The sequence below is a fragment of the Cebus imitator genome, unplaced genomic scaffold, assembly GCF_001604975.1.
Source record: "Cebus imitator isolate Cc_AM_T3 unplaced genomic scaffold, Cebus_imitator-1.0 Scaffold338, whole genome shotgun sequence".
In the NCBI taxonomy this organism is placed as follows: domain Eukaryota; kingdom Metazoa; phylum Chordata; class Mammalia; order Primates; family Cebidae; genus Cebus; species Cebus imitator.
Genome location: NW_016107653.1, coordinates 787,286 through 815,207, shown reverse-complemented (window position 1 = coordinate 815,207; position 27,922 = coordinate 787,286). Strand labels below are relative to the sequence as shown.

At 42.9% G+C, this 27,922-nt stretch overlaps 1 protein-coding gene across 1 annotated transcript in view; it reads right to left on the bottom strand.

The window, feature by feature from the left end:
- Positions 1–265: 265 nt before the first annotated feature.
- Positions 266–27,922, bottom strand: part of TDRD9 (tudor domain containing 9) — a 115,246-nt gene continuing 87,589 nt past the window's right edge. Inside the window, exons 28-35 of the mRNA XM_017505385.2 lie at positions 27,467–27,616; positions 26,655–26,725; positions 25,012–25,121; positions 24,354–24,450; positions 11,944–12,082; positions 10,082–10,200; positions 3,281–3,353; positions 266–938 (exon numbers count right to left, since the gene is read on the bottom strand). Coding sequence (XP_017360874.1) covers positions 837–938; positions 3,281–3,353; positions 10,082–10,200; positions 11,944–12,082; positions 24,354–24,450; positions 25,012–25,121; positions 26,655–26,725; positions 27,467–27,616 — 861 coding nt within the window. The 3' untranslated portion in view covers positions 266–836. The remainder of the gene's footprint in view (positions 939–3,280; positions 3,354–10,081; positions 10,201–11,943; positions 12,083–24,353; positions 24,451–25,011; positions 25,122–26,654; positions 26,726–27,466; positions 27,617–27,922) is intronic.

Below are 27,922 nucleotides of genomic sequence, written 5' to 3'. Positions count from 1 at the left end.
TCACAATCTTCAAATTGTCCACCTGGGACAAGTCGGTTTAAGCAGAGCATTTCTCTGATCCTGCAATTTCTCTCTTATGTGTGTCAGCTCAGGGCGTCTTTCGCTGCTGTATTTACAACAGCTCTCTTCTTCTGACCAAATCCTGACTGATGTGCGTTGAGTTTCTAAAAGAGGTCTATATTCCTGTGTCAGTTTTATAAATTCAGATTTTTTAGAACTAAATACATCTTAACCTCCTCTCACTAAAAACTGTCAGAAACAGAAATTTCATCTAATGCTTTTATTGTTTTAACACAGATAAGCTATGGCCAGGTAATCTCTGATTTCCAAAATGTAAACCAAAAAGAACTAGAACTCAACTTAGTCTTACCAAAATTAGATATTTTCCCTCACAGAAAAAAAAAATCAGAAAATACTACATGTCTTTTAAGTTTTTTCTTGTACTCCTGGTTTAAATCACTGTAACAGAATAAAACATGTAAGCACATGCTGGGGCCTTACATCTAAGGTTAGCTACTCATTTTTACCTTAATAAGTTTAAGGCAAAATATAGCTCTTTATCCCAACAGTCTTCTTTCAGAACAATTTTCCCCAAAATATTTAATACAGTGATTTTGTTTCTAGAAAAAACTAGACTTTCCAATTGTTCTCACCTGAACAAAAATACCATTCTCTGACTATCACCCAAAGAGAAAAGAAGAAGGAAAGAAAAGGCCTTTTGGATGCAGTGGGCACAGACTGTAATGCCAGACAGAGGACAGTCATGTGCGGAGGGAGGCTGGAATCCACCCTCCGTGGCTTCCGGAGGGTGTGCTGGAGACCGCCTGCAGGCACGCTCAGGTACCAAGCACAACCAGTTTGTGGAGCTGGTAGAGAAAGGTGTTCTTCCCTCGGCTGCTCTCCCGGTCAGCCTGGTCCATGATCAGCTTTGGATCAACCTAACGTGGTAGATAAGAGGATCAGTCAGGCTCTGTGACAGGGCTTTTCCAGACATAAAATACACATGCATTAACATACGGGATACACAAAGTATAATTCAGTTCTCCAAAAGTATTTACAGAACACTTGTCTACTCTCACATTCATACTGTATGTCTGATGATTCATTTTTAACTTCATGTTTAAATAACCCCATTAAAGATGGACAAAAAGACATGAACACTTCTCAAAAGAAGACATTCAAGGGCCAAAAAAATTTTTATGTGCTTCACACATCACTAATCATCAGAGAAGTGCAAATCAAAACCACAAAATGCCATCTCACACCAGTCAGAATAGCTATTAATAAAAAGTCAAAAAACAACAGATGCTGGCAAGCCTGCAGAGAAAAGAGAATGCTTATACCCCATTGGTGGGAATACAAATTAGTTGAGTCACTGTGGAAAGCACTTTGGAGATTTCTCAAGGATCATAAACGGAACTACCATTTGATCCAGCAATTCCATGACTGAGTATATATCCAAAAGAAAGCAAAGTTTTCTACCAAAAAGGCACATGCACTCACATATTCACCACAGCACTGCTCACAATAGCAAAGACATGGAATCAGCCCAGATGCCCATCGGCAGTGGACTGGATAAAGAAGATGTGCTACACATATACTGTGGAATACTACAAAGTCATTAAAAAGAATGAAATTGTGTAACTGAGATGCAGCTAGAGGCCATTACCCTAAGCGAACTGACCCAGGAACAGAAAACCAAATACTGCATGTTCTCACCTAAAAGTGGAGCTAAACACTGAGTACTCATGGACATAAGATGGGAATGAGAGATACTGGGGACTACTAGATGGGGGAAGGAGGCAAGGACTGAAAAGCTACCTACTGGGTACCATGCTTAGTACCTGGGTGATGGGATCAGTTGTACCTCAAACCTCAGCATTATGCCACATACCCAGGTAACAAAAGCCACACATGTACCCCTTGAATCTAAAATAAAAGTTGAAAACAAACAAATTCATGATTAATACTATGGAAAGGTCTACTGAGAAATCTCCCATGCACACCTATGTAAATGTGGACAGTAATTGCAATATAGGTCTGGAAAACATGGAAGTTGTCTAAAACACACTAACCTCAAAGTGAAATTCTGTTTTCAAACAAAATCCTGCTAGTTCATCGCCCTCAGACGCTCCAACTGAGCCTGATGGCCACAGGGGTTGGTATGGCTGCCCCTCTCCTTGCCCACAGAGCCCACACAATCCAGTCAGCTGCTAGGATCAGTTCTGGGGTCTCTAAAGACGGACCCAGGTGGAGGGCACAGGGGGAGCAGGCTAGCCTCACAGTGGGAGCAACCTTTAGGCACAGGATGGGACACAGCCCCCAGAAGCAGAGCCTCACTTAGATCACCAAAGTGGGGAGGAAAGACTGTCCCTGCTGCTTTATATCTAAAGACATCCTTGGCTCTAGAATTAAATCTCCAAACTCCTCTGGGCTCCTTTCTCTGAAATCACGTTTTATTCCATTTCTAGCCCTACAGACAGGAAGTATCAGGGAGCCTATGAAGGGCTTTGTCCTTCACCACTCAACTATGGCCCCTGAAAATTCCTTCATTGAAGCCTGAACCCCCACTGTGATCGTATTTGGAGATAGGGCCTCTGGGAGGTGATAAGGGTTAGATGAGGTTACAAGGGTGGGGCCCCTAGGATGGGATTTGTGCCCTAAGGGAGGATATCTTTCTTTCACATGAGGACACAGTGAGAAGGTGGCCATGTGCAGGTGTCCCTCACAAGTAACCACAAACTGGCAACTGCCCTAGGACTTCCAGCCACCAGAGCTATGAGAACAAATGTCTGCTGTTCCTAAGCCCCTACACACGGTGGCACAGTGACAGCAGCCCAAGCAGACGAAGACAGCAACCAGTGCAGCCTGAAAGCCACCAGCCAAGGCACATTTTACGAAGACCACCAAGAGCAGAAGGGTCCGATCCAGTCAGACACCAGTATAACTCACTGCCCATGAGCATCTCCAGTCAGATGCCAGTATAACTCACTGCCCCGTGAGCTGGGGAAAAAACAGGTATTGTTTTTTCCCCAGCTCACGGGCAGTGAGTTATACCGGCGTCTGACTCTTTGCTGAGGCATCACATAGAGGACACTGTGCAGAAACAACCTGTCTGGTGTGAGACATCTGCTGCTGGCCCCCAAAGCCATCCACTTTGCCTCCTGTCTCTGCCCTTTCAGACCCTTGGCCAGCCCTGGCTCTGAACCCTGGGTCCGCCCAGGGCCCATCCCCTCCTCCACGTGGCCTCTGCTTACCTAGCAGCCTGTGTCCCACTCACCTGATTCCACTCATAGGGCTTTTCATGCCACTTGGGAACAATCTTCTCTCTTGGTTTTGACAGACAGAACAAACTATAATTTTTTTAAAAAAAGGAAATTATATTAATAGTAACCAAAAACGCTGCTGTGATTTTTAAAAGATTTAAATCCTATATATTTCCCACAGAATTAGAACTACAATAAATTGTTTAAAGGTCAACATTTACACAGTTATGATCAGAAAATATTTTAATCTATAGCTTATTCAAAAGCAGAAAGAAATGGAGTGCAGCAGATCTGTAAGACCAAGTCTTGTCTCTGCGTTCCCTTAGCAACCAGCACTGCACATCACTGCATGAATGAGTCAGGTTCTCTGAAATGTAACAGGACATTTTGTACCATTAGCTCTTAAGCAGTCATGACAAGTTGGAAATATAAAAAAGATAGAGAGGGAATTTGAGCAATGAGGGAGTAAAGAGTTCTGCAGAGCCTCTCCCCCTGAAAAGAACTATAAAATAAGACAAAATTGTAAAAACAACAACAACCATTTGAAGGCTCTGGAAATTAACCAATGCAAACAAGTTGAGGAACATTTACTCATAACAAATTGCCAGCTCCGGGTGAGAACAGCGGAGTATATGGAGTTATTGCTGAGGTAGGGGCCGCTCCCTCCCCATACACCTGCCCCCGGAACCCAGCACCACAGCACTCCCAGGGCCATGAAGGCTACAAGATCTGGAGCAGAAGATGAAAAAGCCTCAGACCTTGACTTGCAGCACTGTCAGTAAAAACAGCAATGCGGAAACAGAAGGGGAAAGCCCATAGCTTTCCAGCCTCAGGCCACATTCTGCTTGGGGCCAGCAGCAGACCAGACAGCCCGGAAGGGAAGAGGGAGACCCTGGAAAGGAGGGTGCCACAGAGGGAGAGCAGGCCCTCTACACGTCCCTGGCTGATGGAGGGGTGCACGTGTGGGAAAAACCTGGGAAGCTCTGGGAAAAACAGAAGCCAGGGAAGACTTAAAAAGTGCCTGAACTACCTGAATTGAACCTTAGAAAGACTGGGGGGAAAAAAAAGTACCTGAACTTGGAGTGCACTTTCCAACCCATACTTAGCTCCACTGGCAGATAGCAGAAGCCTTCAGGGCAGTATTTAAGCACAACTTCTGATTGATCCTGATTGATCACTGGCTAAGTACTAAGCTGTGCAGATACAAGGACAATACCTAGGAAACCAGGCTACAAAATAAAATAAGAATAAACAAAACAAAACAGGAGCTGGGCATGGTCTCACATGCCTATAGTCCTACCTACTCAGAATGCTGAGGAGGGAGGATTGCCTGAGCCCAGGAGTTCAAGGCTACAGTGAGCCATGATCACACCACTGCACTCCAGCTTAGGCAACAAAGTGAGCCTTTGTTTCTATAAAAATAAAAATTAAAAACATAACAAAACCCAGAACCCAGGTGCCAGTGATCTCACATCATGGGGGATGGACTTACAGGTTAAATCTAGGCATGTTTCTAAAGTGAAACAAACTAAACTAACAACCAAATCCAAAAACAGCAGCTCTGGGGGAACTGCTCCGGTACATTATCTAAAGTACCCAATTTCCACCAAAAACTGAGGAGACATCAAAGACACTGGAATGGGTGGCCCACACACAAAACAGCAGCCAGTAGAAGCTGGGTGCATGGCCAGGTGTGGGTTCAGCACTCAAACACCTCAAGGCAGCCACTGTAAACAAGTGCTAAGAATGTTTTTTAAAAAAAAATAGGATGACCATGAGTCAGAGATAATCTCAATAAAAAAAACTACCAGAGATTCAAAAAAAAAAAAATCCTAGAGTTGAAAAGTACAATGACTGAAATGGAAAATTATCTGCAGCACATCCACATTGGTCTGAGATGAAATAATACAGGATCGGTAACCTTAAGATCAACAGAAATTAACCAATCTGAAACACAAAGAGAAAAAAGACTGAAGAAAAATGACCAGAGCCTCAAAGACCAGTGAGGCAGTGTGGACTGTGTTAGCATGTGTTTAACACTAGCGCACTAACGGACGTGCAAAGCAATGTCTCCCTAAAGGAGAAGAGAGCAGGCACGAGGCAGAAAAGATATTTGAAAAAATTCAAACACGCAAATATACTGTTAAGTAAAAGGATAGAAGAAGCTTGCTATGCAAATGGTAGCTAAAGAGAGGCTGGGGTAGTTATATTAACATCAAACAAAATAGACCTTAAAACAAGAAGTATTACTAGAGAGAGAAAGCTTTCATAATAATAATGATCCTGTGTGTAGGAAATCCCAAGGAATCCACAACAACTACTAGAATATACAAGTTTAACAAGGTGACAGGATAAAAGACCAGAATATAAAAACCAACTATTCCTTTGTAAAAAAAAAAAAAAAAAAAAAAAAAAAAAAAAAAAAAAAAAAATTAAAAAAAAAAAAAAAAAAAAAAAAAAAAACAATTTTCAAAAAAATTAAAATTTCATTCACAATAGCATTAAAAGGATTAAAATATTTAAAAACAACTACAGTGCAAGACCTGCACACTGAGAATTCTAAAACAGTGTTAAGAGAAATTAAAGATCCAAATGAACAGACACTCCATCTTTATGGACTGGATGGCTCACTATGGTTAGGACGGCAATTCTCCCCAAACTGACTCACAGGTTCCACAGAATCCCCATCACAATTCTAAGGCTTTTTATGCAAACTGACAAGCTAATTCTAAAATGTATATGGAAAGGAATATAAAAGAGTAAAATAATTTTGAAAAACAACAAAACAGGAGGACTAATGCTACAGCAATCCAGACGGTATATAGCACTGGTACATAGATACAAAATAATAAAACAAAACAGAAAGCCCAATAACTCTTTACATTTATAGCCAGTGGATTTTTAACCAAGGTAACAAGGCAATTCACTGGGAAAGGTATAGCTTTTCAGCAAATGATGTCATCACAACTAGATATTCACATGCAAAAAAATGACTTTAGGCTCTTCTATCACACACCATATATAAAACCATCTCAAAATGGATCGAAAGCCTAAATATAAAAAGTAAATTTAAAAAAGAGAGAAAATGATTGTGACCTCAAGTGTAGCAAGAATTTTTTTTAGATATAACACCAAAAGCATAATTCATTTTTTAAAAAATACAGTAGTGTCTTAGTCCATTTTCCCTTGTTATAACAGAAGACCAAAGAGTGGGTCACTTATGAAGATAAGAAATTTCTTTCAAACAGTTCTGGAGCTGGGAAGCACAGAAGCATGGCTCTAGCACCTGGCCTGGGCCTTTCTGCTGCATCATGACATGGCAGAGAGACACGTAAGTACTTGAGACAGGACAGGCACTGAAGCAGACCCACTTTACAACAATCCATATTCTCTTGGTAACTAACCCTCTCTCACAATAATGACATGAGTCCAACCACCTCTTATTACGCCCCACCTTCCAGCACTGCTGCATTGGGTATTAGGTTGCAAACACATCACATTCAAACCACAGCAAGTAGATTTCATCAAAATCAAAACTTGTGTTCTTTGGAAGACATCATTAAAATAAGAAGATAAGCTACACAATGGAGAAACTAATTCCAAATTACTTACCCAATAAAAGACATGTATCTAAAATTTTTTAAAACTTTCTACAACTCAATAATGAAAAGACAAATTTAGAAATGGGCAAAAGATCTGAACAGACATTTCACCAAAAAANAAAAAAAAAAAAAAAGATAAATGATTGCTAAGAGGAACAGAAAAAATTGCTCTACATCATTAGTCATTAAGAAAATAAGAATTAATACTACAATGAGATACTACCATACTCACCAGACTGACTGCAGTGAAAACACACTGACAGTGCCGCATGCTGATGAGAATGTGGAGAAGCCAGAGCCATTCTATGTTGCTGGTAGAAATGTAATATGGTACAGCTATTTTGGAAAACAGCTTGGTCTTTTTTTTTCCAGTGGGAGTTTTGCTCTTGTCACTCAAGGTGGAGTACAATGGCACAATCTTGGCTCACTGCAACCTCTGCCTCCTGGGTTCGAGCAATTCTCCTGCCTCAGCCTCCCGAGTAGCTGGGATTACAGGCATGCACCACCATGCCCAACTAATTTTTGTATTTTTAGTAGAGACAGGGTTTTACCATGTTGGTCAGGCTGGTCTCAAACTCCTGACCTCACGTAATCTGCCCACCTCAGCCTCCCGAAGTGCTGGGATTACAGGTGTGAGCCCTGTGTCTAGCCCTGGCCATTTCTTAAAAGATTAACATAAACCTACCAATACAACCCACCAACTCCACTCATAGATATCTACCCAAGAGAGAAAAATGCATGTTCACAAAAAGACTGTATGTGACTATTCATAGCAGCTTTCTTCATAATGGCCAAATACTGGAAATAATCCAAATATTTTATCAATTGGTGAATGGATAAACAAAATGTGGCATATACAAACAGTGAAATATTATTTAGTAAAAAGAAACATGATACAACATGGATCAACCTAAAAAAATACTAAGCTAGTGAAAGAAGCCAGATTTTACAATTAAAATGTGATTCCACCTATATAAAAATGTCAGAGAAGACAAATGTGTAAAAGGAAAGCAGATCAGTGGTTCCTGGGGCTGGGGTGGGAACAGGACTGCGTGCAAACTTGCGATCCTAAACACAGTTTTACTGAGGTATACTTTACATACCCTACAACTCATCAACTTTAAGCACACAATTTTTTATTTTTAGTAAATTTATGGGGCTGTACAAATAATGGCACATTCTGTTTTAATATATTAGTCAAGCAGGTGGCATCTGTTGCCTGCTACCAAGTAGAAGACGGGGCACCCCTGCATCTTGTCTTGGAGTCGCCAAGGAAAACACATGTAGTCAGGCCCTGGCTGGAATAAACCTTTACTTACAGAGAGAGGAGACAGGACAGGATCAGCTCCAGTGATTGGCACCAGTCCCTGTGGCCAGCGGGTACCTCCAGGAAGACAAGGCAGGGCCCAGCCTGCAGGCCGCTCTCTTGTGTGACAGCAGGAGAGCCCTGTCCCATCTCTGCAATGGTGGGATCGGCCAGGTACCATATAACACACAGGATTAAGCAGGGCAGAGTCTGTATCAGGGAAAGATCTTCCCACACACACAGCAACAAGCCCTGCACAGGCTGTGAGGACACTTAATCTTATGGGAAGGAAGCTGTTCTCACATGGCAGACGGGATCAATAGCTGTATGTGAGACTGCCTTTTCCGACAATACTTATGAATAAACTTCTTTGGATGACAGAAATGCTGAAAAGCTAGGTTGTGTTGATGGACTGCACAACTATAAATTCACTAGAGTCACTGAATTGTTAAAACAAACCAATACCTATCTATGGCATAAAAGTCAGGATACAGTTACCCTTGTTTTGGGGGTAGGGAGTGATGGTGGCTATAACCACACCTGCACACCCTAAGGACCACCTGGGCTCTGACCCAGGTGCTGGCCACATGAGTGTGTATCTGTGCACTTCATGTATGTTAAACTTCAACCCAAATTTTATATAAAAATATTTTTCTGGCTGAGGGCAGTGGCTCATGCCTGTAATCCCAGCACTTTGGGAGGCTGAGGCAGGTGGATCACCTGAGGTCAAGAGTTCGAGACTAGCCTGATCAACATGGTGAAACCCCATCTCTACTAAAAACACAAAAATTAGCCAGGCATGGTGGTGGATGCCTGTCGTCCCATCTCAAAAATAATATATGTGTTTTTTACCAGCATGGGCAACATAGCAAGATCTCATCTATACAAAAAATTAAAAAAATTAGCCAGGGGTGGTGGTGCGCACCTGTAGTCTCCACTACCAGGGAGGTTGAGGCAGGAGGATCATGTGTGCCCAACAGTTGGAGCTGCAGTGAGCCATGATCGCACCAGTGCATTCAGCTTGGTCAACAGAGTGAGGCCCTGTCTCTAAAAATAAATAAATGATAGAAAAATATTTTTATATAAAAGAAAATGAAGAGAGAAAATTAAAACTGGCCTTTCTCACAATTTCTAAAACAGCTATGTATACCTTTTTAAAACTGCTTATTAAACTAAAAGAAACCAACCCAAAAGGCAGAGGAAGGAGAGAAGTGTCACCATGATACCAGATGCCACCTACTCTCACACAGCTCAAGGTCCCAGGAAGCACAGGACACTGTCAGGCAAGGAAGGACCAGGCCCTGGCCTGGGAGACTGGCTCTGGGGCAGGAGCACAGGACTGGGTAGGTGGAATGCTGGTTTCTCCTCCACTACCACTCCCATTCTTGTTGGCCTTCCTGGGGCCCTCAAACTGCCTTGGGCTCGTGGGCTACACCAAGAGGAGCCCTTGCCTCTGCATTCTGGTTTGGTTTAGCCCATGGAGAGTCCAGCAAGAGGTAAGAGACAAGGGAGTGAGGTCAGGATGCTCCTTCTCTGACCTCCCCTACACAGGGGCTCAAGAGAGGCCAAGCTCCGTAAGGCCCAGTCCTGCAGGCCGCACTCCCCCCATCCCTAAGGCACCCACTGAAAATGGTGGGCAACACGTTACCCACCGTGGCTTCCCATGCCCTGCCCATGCTGTCTGCAATGATCCCTTCAAGGGACATACACACACAGGACAGGAGTGCTGCTCTCCACAAGAAGAGTGTGTCTGCATTTTGATGCCTCCCAGTGCTGTCTCCAGCACTGGAACTCCACTTCGGGTGATGGACATGTCATACTGCCTACACAATTCAAAACAGCCACAATCAAGGCAGCTGAGAAAGTCGACTGGGAAGGAAAGAAGTCCACGCCATTGCACAGCTTACCCTAAAAGCTTCTGACGGGCATTATCCTGAAGCTGCGCAACTCTCTCTGGCCCAAGATACTTGCATCCATTTGGTCCGTCACAGACTAGCTTGTTGACAGCAGCCCTGAGAATATTAACCTGTAAATAAACAGCAACATAAACACTCATATGGCTCCACCGTAACTGAATTTCATCCCATGTTAAATAATTCATAGCATTCGGGGTTAGTATTCTCTATCATCAATATGGTTTATCCACTTGGCTTCTGAAGGCGTCTTGACTGCTCTCAGTTTTTAGCAATTATGAGTAAAGCTGCATTTGACATTCACATATAAGTTCTATATGAAGGCTAGTTTTCAAACATCTTGAATAAATACCTACAGATGGGATTCCTGGGTCATATGGTAGATGCAGGCTTCACTTCACATGAAACTGTCTTCTAAAATAGAGTAACTAATCTGCATTCCCATCAGCAATGAACAAAAGGTCCCCAGTCCCCTTGCACCACATCCTTGCCATTGCTGGTTCCTGTCAGGTTTTGGATTTTTGCCATTCCAACAGGTATGTGGTGGTATCTCATGGGAGTCTGCATGTGCATTTTCTTAATGACATGGGCTTAGCATCTCTTCATGTGTTTACTGCCATCCATGTTGTAACTTTGTTGCTTGTTTTCTTATAATTGAGTTTTCAAAGTTCCTTACATATTGTGGATACAAGTCCTCCATCAGATATGTACTTTGTAAATATTTTCTCCTAGTGTGCACCTTGTCTTTCCTTCCTCTTAAGAGGATCTTTTGCAGAACAAAAGTTTTTAATTTTGATAAATTCCAAAGTATCAATTTCCCCTTCACACATTCTGCTTTGGGTGTTGTATTTACAAACTCATGCCACACCCGAAGTCACATAGATTTTCTGAATTTGCTTGTAGAACTTTAATCGTTTTACATTTTCCCGTTAGGTCTACAGCTTAAGGAGTATTTTCAAGCCCATAAGCCCCTTCTTGTGACCAGGCAATCACAACTTAACAGCTGCAGAGACAACACTGACACCTGTCCCCAGATCATCAGCAGCTGTCTCCTCAGCTCCTCCTGCCCCCCTCCCTGTCCCTTCAGTGTGGTGTGTCAACCTCACCTGTCTCATGGAACTTCTAAGAAAGAAAGGTGATTGAGTACTTAGAGAGTAGCACTTCTCTATTTGTGGTGAAGGATCAGTTTTGATTTTCCTACTTTGTAAAATGCAATAAAAATAAATTACTATAACAATGAAAGATTTTTTAAAATGTATACAATATGAGCCCACATTTCTCATTATTAGATTCAAATGACATACAAATACTTTGTGTACTTATTACAGTTTCCCTGTCTACCTCTGCACCTCGCCCCCAAGCTACTGTGGTGCCCAGACAATGCTGCAAGCAGCTCAGCCCCAGGCCTCCACTCAGCATGGTCCCAGGGCTAGGAGAAGGGCAGAGGGCAGAACCCTGTGTCCACCTTTCTCATTCCAAGTCAGGAACCTTGTGTCCAAGTATCATTCTAAGTCAGGAAGTGGAGCTAGCAAAGATGTTTCTGGAGAGAGACCCACAGCAGCCCTATGGCCCTGCTGTGGTTTAACTGATTGCCCAGAAAAGCTTACTATGATACGGAATGAGGGATTCAGAGCACCATCTATCAGGAAGCTACTTTTCACAGGAAAGATACATCAAATTGGCAAGTTAAGGAGCAGTCCTCCAGGAGGGCGACCCCAGGAGGGACAAGGAATGTGGGCATCTCCAGGACCAAAGGTCTGTACCACAAGCTCCATGGCAGACTCTGCACTCACTGTCAGGTAAGCAAAACCAGAGAGAGACAGGGTTTTGGCGCCATGATGCTACGCCGCCCTTACCTCAACAACGTCCTCCACACTGAACTGAACATCGAATGCAAGCTCCATGTCATGCTCAGGCAGTATGGGGGCCCCTGTAGTTGGATTCCACCCCAAACCACAAAGGACTCCAGTGTAGCACTTGCCATCGTGATCAATCCTAAATGGAATGTTTTCAGAAGAGTACATTATTTCAGAATTGTTAGACCACGTGTTTTACATGTAAAACTTGACCAATACAATTATCTAAAATTCTGTCAGCCCTAGTACAGCAATTAATTTCATTGTGCATTTTTTCTGCCAGTTTTTATAATAGAAATATATAGTTATAAAATATATCTTTATAAGGATAGTATTTTTATTAATACTTAATACTTAATTTTTATTAATACTTTATTACGTTTCTAATATGGTAGATAAGATAATGCAAGAGTATTAAGAATGGGGTTTTTTCCCCCTGCCTTCAGATTCCTTCCATGGGTTAAATTCTTATGAGGGAGATTTCTGGAGAAAGGGCTACGCACATATTTATGACTTGTAAAACAAGTCTAGCACTTAGTAAAAGCCTAAAAAAGGTCTGTTCCACCTTCTAATACTGAAACGATGGTGCACAAAATTTTGTGCCCCAGTTTTATCGCCACCCTCCTCCGACCGCTGACACGCCCGGTCACTTTTTTCACTCCCTGAATCTGTTAGCCTCTCCATTGCTGCTGCCACCAGCTTGGTCCAAGTTACCACCATTTTTTACCTGAACTTCGTAACAACTTTCTGACCAATTCCCCATCTCTTACTCCTGCTACTTCCAACCTTTTTTCCATAGCACACACAGGGGTAGCTTTTCAGAACAAATCCAATAATATTACTCCCTTGCCTCAGGCATCTCAGTAGTTTCCAATCACACTGTGGATTACAACACGGCCTACAAGCCACAGTGTGACCCTGGCTCCGCTCGGCTATTCTGAATCATCTCAGGCGCACCTCACCTGCCAGGCTCCAGCTCCTCTAGCTCCCTGTGGGCCTCTCTCAGCCTAAGAGCACAGATCCCTCCTACCCTCTCCTGAACGAGGCCCTTCCTCCCACACCTCCTCCCGTCTCCCTCACAGAGCCCCCCAGAGCCCTCTGCCCACCAGTTCTCATTTCCAGGCATTGTTATGGGCAGGGCCTTAGCTCAAATAGGTTCAATAAGTAATTATGCAATGAACAAACATATTCACATTGAATGCCTTTTAAAATATTTTCCTAATTTTGACATTTAATAAATTCAGATTTTTTCCCCATTATCTACATCAGTTTTTTCCAGCTTTATTGGAGCATAACTGACAAAAATTATAAATATTTAAGACGCACATGATGGTATTTTTTGTTTTGAGACAAGGTTTCACTCCATCATCCAGGCTGGAGTGCAGTGGTGTGATCTTGGCTCACTGCAGCCTCAACCTCCTGGGTTCAATGACCTTCCTGCCTCAGGTTCCTGAGTAGCTAGGATTACAGGAGCGAGCCCCCATACCCAGGGACTACAATTTTTTAAAACTATGAAATAGTTCAAAAACACGCTGTTGTAAGCCACACAGAATGTCAGTATACAGTATGGCAGACTATATCTTCCAAAGATGGTGACCTTAGCAGCTCTCATCTCCTTCCTGTTCTTGCAATGGGAAGCAGACACCTTCCAGTGATGAACTGGGTTGGTGATTCTGCACCTTTGGTCTAGATGCAACTGTGACTACGAAAAACCCACATTGTGTGGCTTCTGCAGCTACATTACAAAAGGTGACACAGGCTTGGTAATATGCTTAGGCTTTGTGTCTCCACCCAAATCTAATCCTGAATTGTAGTTCCCATAATTCCCACATGTCATGGGGAGGGACCCTCTGGAAGGTAATTAATCATGAGGGTAACCACCCTCTCATGATCTAGTGATGGTGAGTGAATTCTCAGGAGATCTGATGTTTTTTTTTTAATTTATTTATTTTACTTTAGGTGCATACTATACCTGGCATTTCTCCCCATGTTATCCCTCCCCACCCTCCCTTTTCTCCCCACCCCCTGTTGTCTCCTCCCTACCCACCCCCCAACTGCCCCCAGTGTGTGATGCTCCTCTCCCTGAGCCCATATGTTCTCGTTCAACATCCACCTATGAGTGAGAACATATGGTGTTTGGCCTTCTGTTCTTGTGTCAGTTTGCTGAGAATGATGGTTTCCAGATTCACCCAAGTCCCTACAAAGGACACGAACTCATCATTTTTTATGGCTGTGTAGTATTCCATGGTGTATATGTACCACATTTTCTTTGTCCAGTCTATCATTGATGGGCATGTGGGTTGCTTCCAGGTCTTTGCTATTGTACACAGGGCTGCAATGAACATAATGTATCTGTCTTTATAGAGTAACGATTTATAGTTCTTTGGGTATATACCCAGTAATGGGACTGCTGGGTCAAATGGAATTTCTATTCCTAGAACCTTGAGAAATTGCCACACTGTCTTCCGCACTGAACTAATTTATACTCCCACCAGCTGTGTATGAGTGTTCCTATTTCTCCACATCCTCTCCAGCATCTGTTGTCTCCAGATTTTTTAATAATCGCCATTCTAACTGGCGTGAGATGATATCTCAGCGTGGTTTCATTTGCATTTCTCTAATGACCAGTGATGATGAGCATTTTTTCATATGTTTGTTGGCCTCACATATGTCTTCTTTTGAAAAGTGTCTGTTCATATCCTTCGCCCACTTTTGAATGGGGTTGTTTTTTTCTTGTACATCTGTTTTAGTTCTTTATAGATTCTGGATATTAGCCCTTTGTCTGATGGGTAGATTGCAAAAAATTTTTCCCATTCTGTTGGTTGCTGATTCATTCTAATGATGGTTTTTTTTGCTGTACAGAAGCTCTGGAGTTTAATTAGATCCCATTTGTCTATCTTGGCTTTTATTGCCATTGCTTTTGGTGTTTCAGTTATGAAGTCCTTGCCTATGCCTATGTCCTGAATGGTTTTGCCTACGTTTTCTTCTAGTGTTTTGATGTTAGGTTTTATGTTTAAATCTTTGATCCATCTGGAGTTAATTTTAGTGTAAGGTGACAGGTAGTGTCCAGTTTCTGCTTTCTGCACATTGCTAGCCAGTTTTCCCAACACCATTTATTAAACATAGAGTCATTTCCCCATAGCTTATTTTTGCTGGGTTTGTCAAAGATCAGATGGTTGTGGATGTGTGGTGTTTCTTCTGGGGCCTCTGTTCTGTTCCATTGGTCTATGTCTCTGTTTTGGTACCAGTACCATGATGTTTTGATTACTGTAGCCTTGTAGTATAGTTTGAAGTCTGGCAGTGTGATGTCTCCGGCTTTGTTCTTTTTGCTTAGGATTGTCTTGGCTATGCTGGCTCTTTTTTGGTTCCATATGAAGTTTAAAGTGGTTTTCTCCAGTTCTGTGAAGAAGGTCATTGGTATCTTGATAGAGATAGTGTTGAATCTATAGATTACTTTGGGCAGTATGGCCATTTTCATAATATTGATTCTTCCTAACCATGAGCATGGAATGTTTCTCCATCTGTTTGTGTCCTCTCTTATTTCATTGAGCAGTGGTTTGTAGTTCTCCTTGAAGAGGTCCTTTACATCCTTTGTTAGTTGTATTCCTAGGTATTTTATTCTCTTTGTAGCAATTGTGAATGGGAGCTCTCTCTTGATTTGGCTCTCTGTTATTGGTATACAGGAATGCTTGTGATTTCTGCACATTGATTTTGTATCCTGAGACTTTGCTGAAGTTGCTTATCAGTTTGAGAAGATTTTGGGCTGAGATGATGGGGTCTTCTAGATATGTAATCATGTCATCTGCAAATACAGACAGTTTGATTTCCTCCTTTCCTAATTAAATACCCTTTAGATCTTTCTCTTGCCTGATTGCTCTGGCTAGAGCTTCCAATACTATGTTGAATAGGAGTGGTGAGAGAGGGCATCCTTGTCTAGTGCCTGATTTCAAAGGGAATTCTTCCAGCTTTTGCCCGTTCAGTATGATATTGGCTGTAGGTTTGTCATATACAGCTTTTATCATTTTATGATATGTTCCGTCAATACCTAGTTTATTGAGAGTTTTTAGCATGAAGGGCTGTTGAATTTTATCGAAGGCCTTCTCTGCATCTATTGAGGTAATCATGTGGTTTTTGTCTTTGGTTCTGTTTATGTGATGGATTACATTTATGGATTTGCCTATGTTGAACCAGCCTTGCATTCCCGGGATGAAGCCTACTTGGTCGTGATGGATAAGCTTCTTGATGTGCTGTTGCAATCTGTTTGCCAGTATTTTATTGAAGATTTTTGTGTCGATGTTATTCATGGATACTGGCCTGAAGTTTTCTTTTTTAGTTGAGTCTCTGTCTGGTTTTGGTATTAGGATGATGTTGGTCTCATAAAATGAGTTAGGGAGGATTCCCTCCTTTTGTATTGTTTGATACAGTTTCAGAAGGAATGGAACCTGCTCTTCTTTGTATGTCTGGTAGAATTTGGCTGTGAACCCGTCTGGACCTGGACTTTTTTTGGTTGGTAGGCTATTGATTGCTGCCTCTACTTCAGCCCTTGTTATTGGTCTATTCAGGGTTTCACCTTCCTCCTGGTTTAGTCTTGGTAGATTACAAGTGTCTAGGAATTTATCCATTTCTTCCTGGTTTACTGGTTTATGTGAGTGGAGCTGCTTGTGGTAATCTCTGATGGTGGTTTGTATTTCTGTAGGATCGGTGGCGGTATCCCCTTTATTGTTTTTTATTGCAACTATTTGATTTTTCTCCCTTTTCTTTTTATTAATCTGGCAAGTGGTCTATTTCGTTGATCTTTTCAAAAAACCAGCTCCTGGATTTACTGATTTTTTGGAGAGTTTTTTGTGTCTCTATCTCCTTTAGTTCTGCTCTGATCTTAGTTATTTCTTGTCTTCTGCTAGCTTTTGAGTTTTTTTGATCTTACTCCTCTAGCTCTTTCAATTTTGATGATAGGGTGTCGATTTTAGATCTTTCCTCTCTTCTCCGGTGGGCATTTGTTGCTATAAATTTCCCTCTCAACACTGCTTTAAATGTGTCCCAGAGATTCTGGTAAGTTGTGTTTTAATTCCGGTTGGTTTTGAAGAACATCTTTATTTCTGCCTTCATTTCACTGTTTATCCAGTCGACACTCAGAGCAAGTTGTTCAGTTTCCAAGTGGTTGTGCGGGTTTGAGTGTGTTTCTTAATCCTGAGTTCTAGTCTGATTGCACTGTGGTCTGATAGACTGTTTGTTATGATTTCTGTTCTTTTGCATTTGCTGAGGAGTGATTTGCATCCAATGATGTGGTCAATTTTGGAGTAAGTGCAATGTGGTACTGAGAAAAAATGCATATATTCTGTGGATTTGGGGTGGAGCATTCTGTATATATCTATTAGGTCCACTTGGTCCAGGTCTGCATTCAAGTCCCAGATATACTTATTAATTTTCTGTCTCATTGATCTAATATTGACAGTGGAGTGTTAAAGTCTCCCATTATTATTGTGTAGGAGTCTAAATCTCGTTTTAGGTCATTAAGAACTTGCTTTATGTATCTGGGTGCTCCTGTGTTGGGGGCATATATATTTAGGATAGTTAGCTCTTCCTGTTGGATTGATCCTTTTACCATTATGTAGTGTCCTTCTTTGTCTCCTTTGATCTTTGTTGGTTTGAAGTCCATTTGATCAGAGACTAGGATTACAACCCCTGCTTTTTTTTGTTCTCCATTTGCTTGGTAAATCTTCTTCCATCTCTTCATTTTTAGTCTATGTGTGTCTTTGTATGTGAGATGGGCTTCCTGAATATAGCACACCGATGGGTTCTGACTTTTTATCCAGTTTGCCAGTCTGTGTCTTTTGACTGGGCCGTCTAGGCCATTTACATTCAATGTTAATATTGTTATGCGTAAATTTGATCCTGCCATTTTGTTACTGGCTGGTTTTCTTTCCCATTAGTTGACTCATTTTCTTCATTGCATTTTCGGTCTTTGCCAACTGGTTTACTTTTGCAGTGACTGGTACTTGTTCCTTTCCGTGCTTAGTGTTTCTTTCAGGAGCTCTTGTAGGGCAGGTGTGGTGGTGACGAAATCTCTCAATAATTGCTTGTCTGTAGAGGATCTTATTTCTCCTTCACTTATAAAGCTTAGTTTGGCTGGATATGAGTTTCTGGGTTGAAAGTTATTTTCTTTAAGGATGTTGAATATTGTTCCCCACTCTCTTCTGGCTTGTAGGGTTTCTGCCAAGAGATCTGCTTTAAGTCTGATTGGCTTCCCTCTGTGGGTGACCTCACCTTTCTCTCTGGCTGCTCTTTGCATTTTTTCCTTCATTTCAATCCTGGTGAATCTGATGATTATATGCCTTGGGGTTGTTCTTCTTGAGGAATATCTTCATGGAGTTCTCTGTATTTCTCACTGCCTTGCTAGGCTTGGGAAGTTCTCCTGGATAATATCCTGAAGCGTGTTTTCCAGCTTGGATTCATTCTCCCCATCATATTCAGGTACACCAATCAAGTGTAGATTAGGTTTTTTCACATAATCTCATATTTCTTGAAGGCTTTTTTCATTTCTTTTCACTTTTTTCTTTTGTCTTGCCTTCTCTTTTTATTTCATTGAGCTGATCTTCAATCTCCAATATCCTTTCTTCTGCTTGATTGATTCGGCTATTAAAACTTGTGTTTGCTTCATGTAGTTCTCGTGCTGTTTTTCAACTCCATCAAGTCGTTTACGTTCTTCTCTAAGCTGGTTATTCTATTTAGCATTTTGTCTAACCTTTTTTCAAGGTTTTTGGTTTTTTTGCATTGAGTTAGAATGTGTTCCTTTAGCTCTGAATTTTGTTATTATCCACCTTCTGAAGCCTGTTTCTGTCAATTCGTCACACTTCTCAGTCAAGTTGTGATCCTGTGTTGTTGAGGAGTTGTGATCCCTTAAAGGAGAAGGGGTGTTCTGGTCCTTGATGGTTTCATCTTTTTCGCGCTGGTTTTTCCCCGCCTTTGTGGATTTACCTGGCTGTTGTGTCAGGCAGCTGCTTGATGAGGTCACTTGTCTGCCTGTGGAGGCACTACTGGGTTTCCAGGGACTCCTTCAGGTTACTAGGGAAGCTTCCCGTGTCTTTTTTGTTTATACTGGGAGATTAGGCTTGCCTCTTCCACTGACCTGTAGGCACTGCTGGGTTGTCAAGAACGCCGTCCCATTGCTACACAGGCTTCCTGTGTTTTTTGTTAAAACATGTAGCCCAGTCCTAGGCTCACCTCTTCCACTGATCTGTAGGCACTGCTGGGTTGTCAAGAACGCCGTCCCGTTGCTACGTAGGCTTCCTGTGTTTTTTGTTAAAACATGTAGCCCAGTCCCACCCCTCTAATGGTGGGTTCCCTTCCTCCACTGGGCTAGATCATTCAGGGTTCATCTCAGACTGTGGCACTGGCTGCGCAACCCACTAGAGTCAGAGCTTCAGCCCTCTGGGGTTTGTGTGGGAGGGTAGGGACCCACCCAGCCGCACCCGGCCGGCTGTCTCCCCCTTTCAGCTTCCTATCTCTCCCGTCATGGGGTAGGGACCTGCCCAGCTGCTCCCACTTACAGTTCCCTCTCCCTCCGGGTGGGGGGAGGGGGCAATAGCTCAGTCCGAAGGCTGTTATTCAACCCCGTGCTTGTAATTTCTGGCACTTGACTGGCAAAGATCCCTTGTATTGCTGACGCGTTGGGGAAGCGCTGTATCTGGACCAGAGTGCCAGAGTGGGGGCCTCTGACTTGCCAGTCAGATGCACTTTCTGGGTGAAGCAGCACCCTCCCCACCTTGGTCTGCCCTGAGTGGGCTTTGCTGACCATGGGACCAGACCCGTTGCAATGCACCTGGTACCTTGGTTGGAGCTAGAAGATCTCTGGATTTCTGCCTCTCTCTCGCTGGGTGTTGTGCACTGGAGTTGTGTCTAATCAGCCATCTTGGATCTCCACTTGATCTGATGGTTTTATAAGGGACTTTTCCTCTTTTTGCTCAGTACTTCTCCTTGCTGCCACTATGTGAAGAAGAATGTGTTTGCTTCCCCTTCCACCATGATTGTAAGTTTCCTGTGGCCTCCCCAGTCCTGCAGAACTGTGAGTCAATTAAACCTCTTTCCTTTATAATTTACCCAGTCTTGGGCATGTCTTTATTAGCAGTGTGAAAACAAACTAATACATTGGATGCAGTGGCTCACACCTGTAATCCCAGCACTTTGGGAGGCTAAGGCAGGTGGATCACTTGAGGCCAGGAGTTCGAGACCAGCCTGGCTAACATGGTGAAACCCCATCTCTACTAAAAATACAAAACTTAGCTGGCATGGTGGTGCACACCTGTAATCTCAGCTACCTCAGAGGCAGTGGTGGGAGGATCACTTGGAGGCAGAGGTTACCATAAGCTGAGATGGTGCCACTGCATTCTAGCCTGGGTGACAGAGTGAGACTGTATCTTAAAAAAAAAAAAAAAAAAAAAAAAAAGTGACAGCTGTCACCTGGCTCATTCTCAGGACCCTTGGCACCAACCCACTATGCTGAGGAAGCCCAAACCAGCCTACAGAGAGACCATTTCTGGAGGTCCTCATGGAGAGTAGCTGAGGCCTCCAGCCAGCAGCAACCACCAGATGTGAGCCTGGACACCCACCAGCATTCAAATCTTTCAGCTGGAGGCCCCAACGTAGGGAGCACAACAAGCCATCCCTGTGTGCCCTGACACAGTTCCTCACCCACAGAATCAAAGAAGGCTGCTGTAGCTCAGTCAAGTTTTGGGGTAATTTGTGTCTCGCCATAGTAGCTGGAACACCCAGTTAAACAGTGAAAGTCTCCTTTCAATCTACCCTCATTTGTTTTTTTTTTTAACTTTTGTGGGTACATAGTAAGTGTATATATTAATTTTTAAGTTTTAATTGATAGAATGTCTTGTTGTTGTTTAAAGATTACCCCGATCCTCTCATGCCTGTTCAGAAGCACCACCATCCCAGGGTTACGGCACTGCCCTCAACACGTGACTTATCCTCTAAACCATGGCCAGAATTTGGCAGTCTCCCCAGTAGTAAAATCTGGCTCCAAGAACCAAGGGAAGAAGGTAAGTACAGTGATCTCGTCACTGCACCAATAAGAGCGTGTTCTCAGATGTCTACTCCCATCCTAGAGGTTCCAGGCTCTGCTACCATGGAGCATTCTGCTCTCCCAGGGAGGTAGCCTCCACAAGGTACACAATGATGATGCCACTGAATCCAGGCTGACACCATCAACTACTCCAACTGTTCAGGGAAAATACCTGGAAGAAGGGGCAGCAAGAGAAGTGAAGCACTCCAGGGACAGACATGTGGTGGATCAGCTCCACAATGGAAGTAAAAGGAAATCTGTTACCAAGGTTCAGTCAACCTGAGTTGCTGGGGGGCCAGCTACAAGCAAAGGTCACATGGCAGAGAAAACAAAGGAGGGGAGACAAACGGCAGCCAGGTCAGTCCACAGCCAGGTGCAAGGAAGGGACAGTGGCCTCCACTTACATATCTCTGCTTACAAATGGGGGGTAACCACGTATCTCCTTTCCCTTTTTAAATTGAAAATCAAGATAAAATTTTCTGTTTACCTTCCTTTCCTGCCACTACTATACAAAGAGTATGTTAGAGGTGGCAAAAAATGATCCCTTAGTGGTAAAGTTTAATCAGTTGTGACAGGATAGTGACACAGGCAGAGGGAGAACAGACTTTACTCAGAGACTGCAGGTTTTGTGTTTAACAAGGGGGGCCAGGACAGCTTCTAGCACAGCAGCCAGACGCCCCCGCAAACAGGAGACGAGTCCCATGCAGGTGTGCGTGAAGAGAGGTGGCTCACAAATATAAGCAGACGGGCACGGGTGCACAGCCTGGCAGGGGCTCTCAGGAGCTGTGGGCTCTCAAGGACAGCTACCCTCCGGAGCGTATCTATGACACAGTAATGGGATCCCTGGGCCAGGTCTGTCCTGAAGACCCCCTCCTGCTTGCTACAGAGAATTGAATATTCAAAGTGAAAGGAAAGGAGAATGCTCATCCCATATCAAAAAAGCTCTCATCTTCCAAAGTTTCTCAAAAACGATTGTTACTCAACAAATAAAAAAACAAAAAACAAAAAACCTCCAACCTGGGAGACAGAGTGAGACCCTGTCTAAAAAAAAAAAAAAGAAAAAGAAAATAAAAAACAAACAATAAAACCAAACTTATATAACTACTCAGAGGCAGGTTGAGTTGGGAGGAAAATCCACCAGGCCTCTCTGCTGCCTTTCTGAAAGTCACCTAGTTCAGCCTACGGATTCAAAGACAACTAGTCTTAGGCACACTGTCACATAAACCATCCCAAATCTGGCTCATTTCAGTTAATTCAACAAAATGAATATAAACCACCTAGTAAAGCACTGTGTATTGTTATATATAACCTTCTCCTATTAAGCTTGTGCTTTTTCCAGAAAGATGGTGTTTAAATACCAAGTATGTCAGTATTTCTTGAACATCTACAACCTAAACACTTGCACTCCGGAGTCTGAAAAATAACACACTACATTATTCAAATCCTCAAAAGCTGATGTTTAAAAGAGGTGAAGCAGGAGCTTTTTCTAGTTAAAAAGGCAAGCAGGGCATCCAAAGTGACATGAGGGGAATGGAGCTGCTTCTGTATTAGCCAAGTCTCAGGCCGGCATGTGCTCAGTGTGCTGTTTGCTCATGAGATAATCCCACTTCTACATGTGGTTCCTACACATCTGTCGCCCCTACAAGGGCTCTAAGATATCAGAATTTACAGAGATGTTTATCACATCATTATTGCAAAATTAGACAGGCCAAATTTCAACAATTAAAGGTATACTAAATCCTTTCAGAACAAGAGCCGCTCAGAAACAAGTGCACATATAAATAAAACAGGGCAGTATCTTTGTAAGTCATCATATGCCCATTGAGTAATATATGATGCAATTATCAAAATGGATATTTACAAAGATATCATAATATTAAAAACCTAATTTTTGTGGGAAAAGAATACAGTATATAACAAGAATCTAAAATAAAAATAAAATGTACATATACATATCAATTTAAAATAAGTATACTAAATATTGAAGTTTAAATCTATAAATTTTAAAATGTGTTAATTTTTCCCTTTCAGCTTTTTCTAAGTTGTGTGTGTGTGTGTGTGTGTGTGTGTGTGTGTGTGTATTTTTTTGAGATAGAGTCGCACACTATCACCCAGGCTGGAGTCCAATGGTGCAATCTTGGCTCACTGCAACCTCCACCTCCCGGGTTCAAGTGATTCTCCTACCTCAGCCTCCCAAGTAGCTGGGTTTATGGGCACCCACAACCATGCCTGGCTAATTTTTTATGTTTTTTGTGGAGACGGGGTTTCACTATGTTGGCCAGGCTGGTCTTGAACTCCTGACCTCATGATCTGCCCACCTCGGCCTCCCAAAGTGCTGGGATTACGGGTGTGAGTTACCGTGCCCGGCCCTAAGTAGCATATATTTTTATGAAAAAGTATTGTTACAACTGAAAAAAAAGCACTACACATTTTGAGATTGCACTATCAGATTCTGAACAGGTATAACGGTAGAGAGGACTGAGCAAACAATAGGTCCCTCACCTGCCTGGACTGAACTCAGTCCCCTAGGTCTATGGACCACCCCCATGCTCACCAGCTGACTAGAAAAGAAGAAAGGGTAGCTTTCCATGCCCCCAACTCCTGAAGTGCTACAGGCCTCTGCTGCAGTCTTGTCATGGCCATTTCCACCCTGCCCAGCAGAATGTGGGTTCCTAAAGCCCAAATATTACTCCTCTTCTAGCCACCCCCTCCCCGCTCCACTAAAGCCTAGGTTAGTGGTTTCCCCATGGAGAACGCTCTGTCAATCCCTAGTGTGCAAACAACACCTTACAAAGTGGCAGCCCCCACTGTGAGGGTGCCTTCAAGAGCTCTGCCCATATCATCACACACTCGTCTCTATCAAACTCTCTGGGAGAAATCCTGGCTTAATTGTGGCACTAAGAAGAGCCACAATCTGCTGGCAATCTGCCTTCTAATCTCACGGTTACCACAGGAAGCAGGACTGACGGGTTCTTGTTCACAACTGATCACCAGAAAACTTGGAATCACATTCACCGCCCATTAACAATGGCATGTCCATCACCATGACATTTATTTTGAGCCTCATTCCTAGCTCCTCCATTTTAAATTTCTTTTGCCCCACTGTTGCCTCAAGCTCCTAGGTGACACTGTATGTACCTTTACAAGCTTTTGAGCTTCTTTCAAAATCAGCCCAAGTGTAAATATATCAATAACAATACAGGCTTCACCCCAAGCAGCGAGACCTGCTATGGCCAGCTTCCATAAATGCTTTCTTTCCAAACAGAGCAAGGAGAGGCACCCATTTTTCCCACCCAGGTTCTTATTTTACAAAGCCCACAGAAAAGACGTATGCCCATACCTTAACTCCATCACCGGTGCGAATAACATGCTGAGGAGAGCCGGGAGGCCAGGGATAGGAGGCATCAGAGAAGTTTCTCTCAGCAGCATCGTAGATCCTGTTCAAGTCATGCTAAATCATTATCGGGCACTAACTCATGCTGCTCAGGGTGGTGTTCCCTCCCCGCCCGCTCCTACTCATCTGCAGGCATCCCCTCCTCTGCTGAGTCTGCCCTGTCCCCACCAGCCCATCCTGATAGTAAAGGACTCCCTGTCCTCTGTTCCCACAGCACCTTACAGAGACACCCCACTATGATGCTTAAGCTTTTACCCTACTTTAGGATAACTCTTCTATTTGGTTACTCTTTGCATCAAGCTATTGGGTTTTTCCCAGGGCCAAAAGCTTAGATGTATTCTACTTTGAAGCCAAGCAGTGTGGAAGGAATGAAAGATCCAGGAGTCAATTATTAATTAATACTTCCCACGTCCTTGTATAAAAGGAAAAGTAAGAATGCTCCACTGCTTAAACTCACACCAGCCAAAGCACTCAGAAAATGGCCTAAAAGAACAGCAGGAAGTGTAGACTTGTCCATCATTTATAGGATAAATTGTTCCTAGTAGCTGAAGTCAGGGTAAAGAAAAAAAGAGAGAACATGGTATGAAGAGAAGCCTTAAATTACCAGTCGTGTTGACGGACAGGGAAGCTGCAACCAGCATCCTCTGGTGCAGGTCTTCAGGGGCGTCACTGATAATGACAGAGTTGATGCTCTCCTTCTCAATCCAAACACACCTAAAAGGCAGGAGCACCAGGACATGGAGTGACTGAACCACCAACCAGGTAATGTGCTCTGCCAACTCACAAGCAACCCATTTCAAAAACACAAATGGACAACTGCGATGACAGATGGGAAGAAATATTTAACTCCCCACTCTCCTGCACATCTTCTTTCACTGGACCACTATTTCACATAGGAGTCTTCAAGCTGGTCCTCGGCTCTCTTCTCTCTCTACTCCTTCCTGCGTGATGCCAACCACTCCTTGGCTTAGGAACCACCCACATGCTATGGATGACTGAACCTCTACCTCTGCTCGAGACCCTCTGTCCTGCACTGCCAACCTATTAAGGGCCATCACCTGCATCCTGGCAGAGGGAACTGAGTGTGGCCCACCTCACAGTTCCTCCGTCACCTCTCAGCAGAAGCCTGCCAGAGTCCCAGCAAGGGCACCCTTTATTCTTCCTCTTCCCTCATCACTGACTCTAATGCAGCTCCAGCCTTCTGCTTCCGCTTTGAAAGCGCTGGTGAAGCTGCTTCTGTACCTCCTGCCATGGACTCAGTCTCCCATCTTCCCACCCTGGATTACAGCAGGGACCAGCCTCAGAAGCATGTTCCTGCCTGAGATCTTTCTATTCTGAAATCCAATTCTGGCTTCACACTGGGGCTCCTGAGACTGTAAGCACAGGCAGTTCCCCAGAGGCCTTGTGGAAATGCAGGCTCGTCTGTAAGGCCCAAGGGGACCTGGGTATCTGCATTTCCAGTGCGCTCCCTGGAGGACATTTTGAGAAGCCAAGGCTTAACCAAAGGCATCATTCTAAAATGCACAGAGTAAGACTCATCAACCCTTTCAGGACGAAGTCTACAAAGCTTGCCCTCGTCTGCCACAAGCTCTGCATCTCCCTTCCCCCTACCCAATTCTCCAATCATACTAAACTTACTTGAGTTCCTCACATGTGCAAAGTCTGAAGCTCAGACCTATGCACTTGCCAGTGGAGCCACCCTCATCCCACCTCCCCTCTCTTCCTCCAACACCTGCACCTTGGCTGATGCCTCTGCATCCACCAAGCCTCAGATTTCTCTGGAAAAGCTCCATGGTCTTCATGGGTGGCTGGCACCCACTAGCTACTTTCATGATGTTCTGTGCCCTTATCAAGAGCCCTATCACCCTGTATTGTAGTTACCAACTTCCCCTACGTCTCCCCAATTGGTTCCCTAATTTTCATGAAGACGAACAACCGCTTCTTGTTCACTACTGTTTGCCCCAAACCACACACTGCTCCTGGCATTAGTGGGCACTCACAGCTTTGCTGGATAACAATTGTAACAAGAATAGAAAAAAATGTAGTCTCTGATAAAAGATATGTCTTATGTAGAACGGCTTTCACATGAGAGAGAGAATACCTCAAATCAGGAGCTGGGAGAGAATGAGAGGTTTAAAAAGATAACACATTCCAACAGTTTAGATATAAAGATACGTTATTTTCTGATGAGGTCTATAAATAGAAAGGCAGAGAAAAAAATTCATGGAAAACTGCAGTTCATCATACCTGAATTTGGATATTCTGGTCAAGCTATGGCACTTCAGTTCATAAGGGTTAAAAGGCCCGTGAAGTATCGCCTGCATGCACAAAATGTAGGAAGTGTCACCAACAAACAAGATAGCACCTAACATGAACTTTTACAACGCAAAAGTCAGCTCAAGCTTCAAAGAAAAAAAAGACATCTCATTCATAATGTCCTCACGATTCAGTTAAAAGTGCCTTAAAGAAGGTATTTTTCTGGGATGTAACTGATTCTCTTCAATGATTTCACTAACATTCCTCGATGTATATGTTTAAGAAAGCCTTTGAACAACAACAACAAAAATCACTGACAAATAATTCAGTAAAAATACTATTATTTCAACTGCAGCAGATCAACGCAGTTGCATAGGCAGACCTGAGGCCCACACAGCCAGAGGCTGGGGAAACACAAGTGGAGTCCCTGAACAAAGGGACATCCCAGCCAGCCCTCTTCTCCAAGCAGGCAGGCAACGCCAGCTCCAACAGTCAGCCAGGGAGTCCAAGGCTGGGACCAGTCCTCTGAGTTCATGCACTGTGTTTCCTTCAGTCTGACAAAAAAGCAGGTGTCAGGATGATTTTTAAAAAAAAAAAAAAAAAAAAAAAAAAAACTAGTCAAAGCTTCTCTCTAAAACCCACTAAAGGCTAAACTCTAGGGTTTTTTCTTATAATAAGATCCATTATGAGAAAAGTAACAGCATTAAAAACCAGAAAAGAAAAAACCACCATGACTACTGACTACAACTCCTAGCATATAAACGTAGAATACTACTAAGCTTTTAAATTATACTACAAATCACCTTACAGTTTGGAGTACCCAGTTTATTGGAAGAAAAACTCTCCAACAAAATCCGGATGAGGTATTTCTCATCATCTTTCACAGGAGTAGGCACATCTGTCATGTTTTCTACTGACTTGGAAAAGAGGCCCTTGAGAACTTCATGGCTTTGCTGAACAAACAAGAAAAGTTTGTTTCGTTAAAAAAAAAAAAAAAATTACAAACGCTTTCCTCCAAACTAATCAAAATATTTCATAGGTACAGTCTTACTCTGTTTTCTATGTCATTAATTAAAGTATAGGGAAATAATGTTATCAAGTTCATTTTAAGGGTCAAACAAAAGAAATAAGACTTAGAACCTTATTTATTCAAACAAAAGAAATCAGACAGCCTTTATGACATTTAGCCATTAGAGAATTTAAAATCAGCATACAAAAATCAGTAGTATTTCTATACACCAGTAACTAGCTAAAAAAAA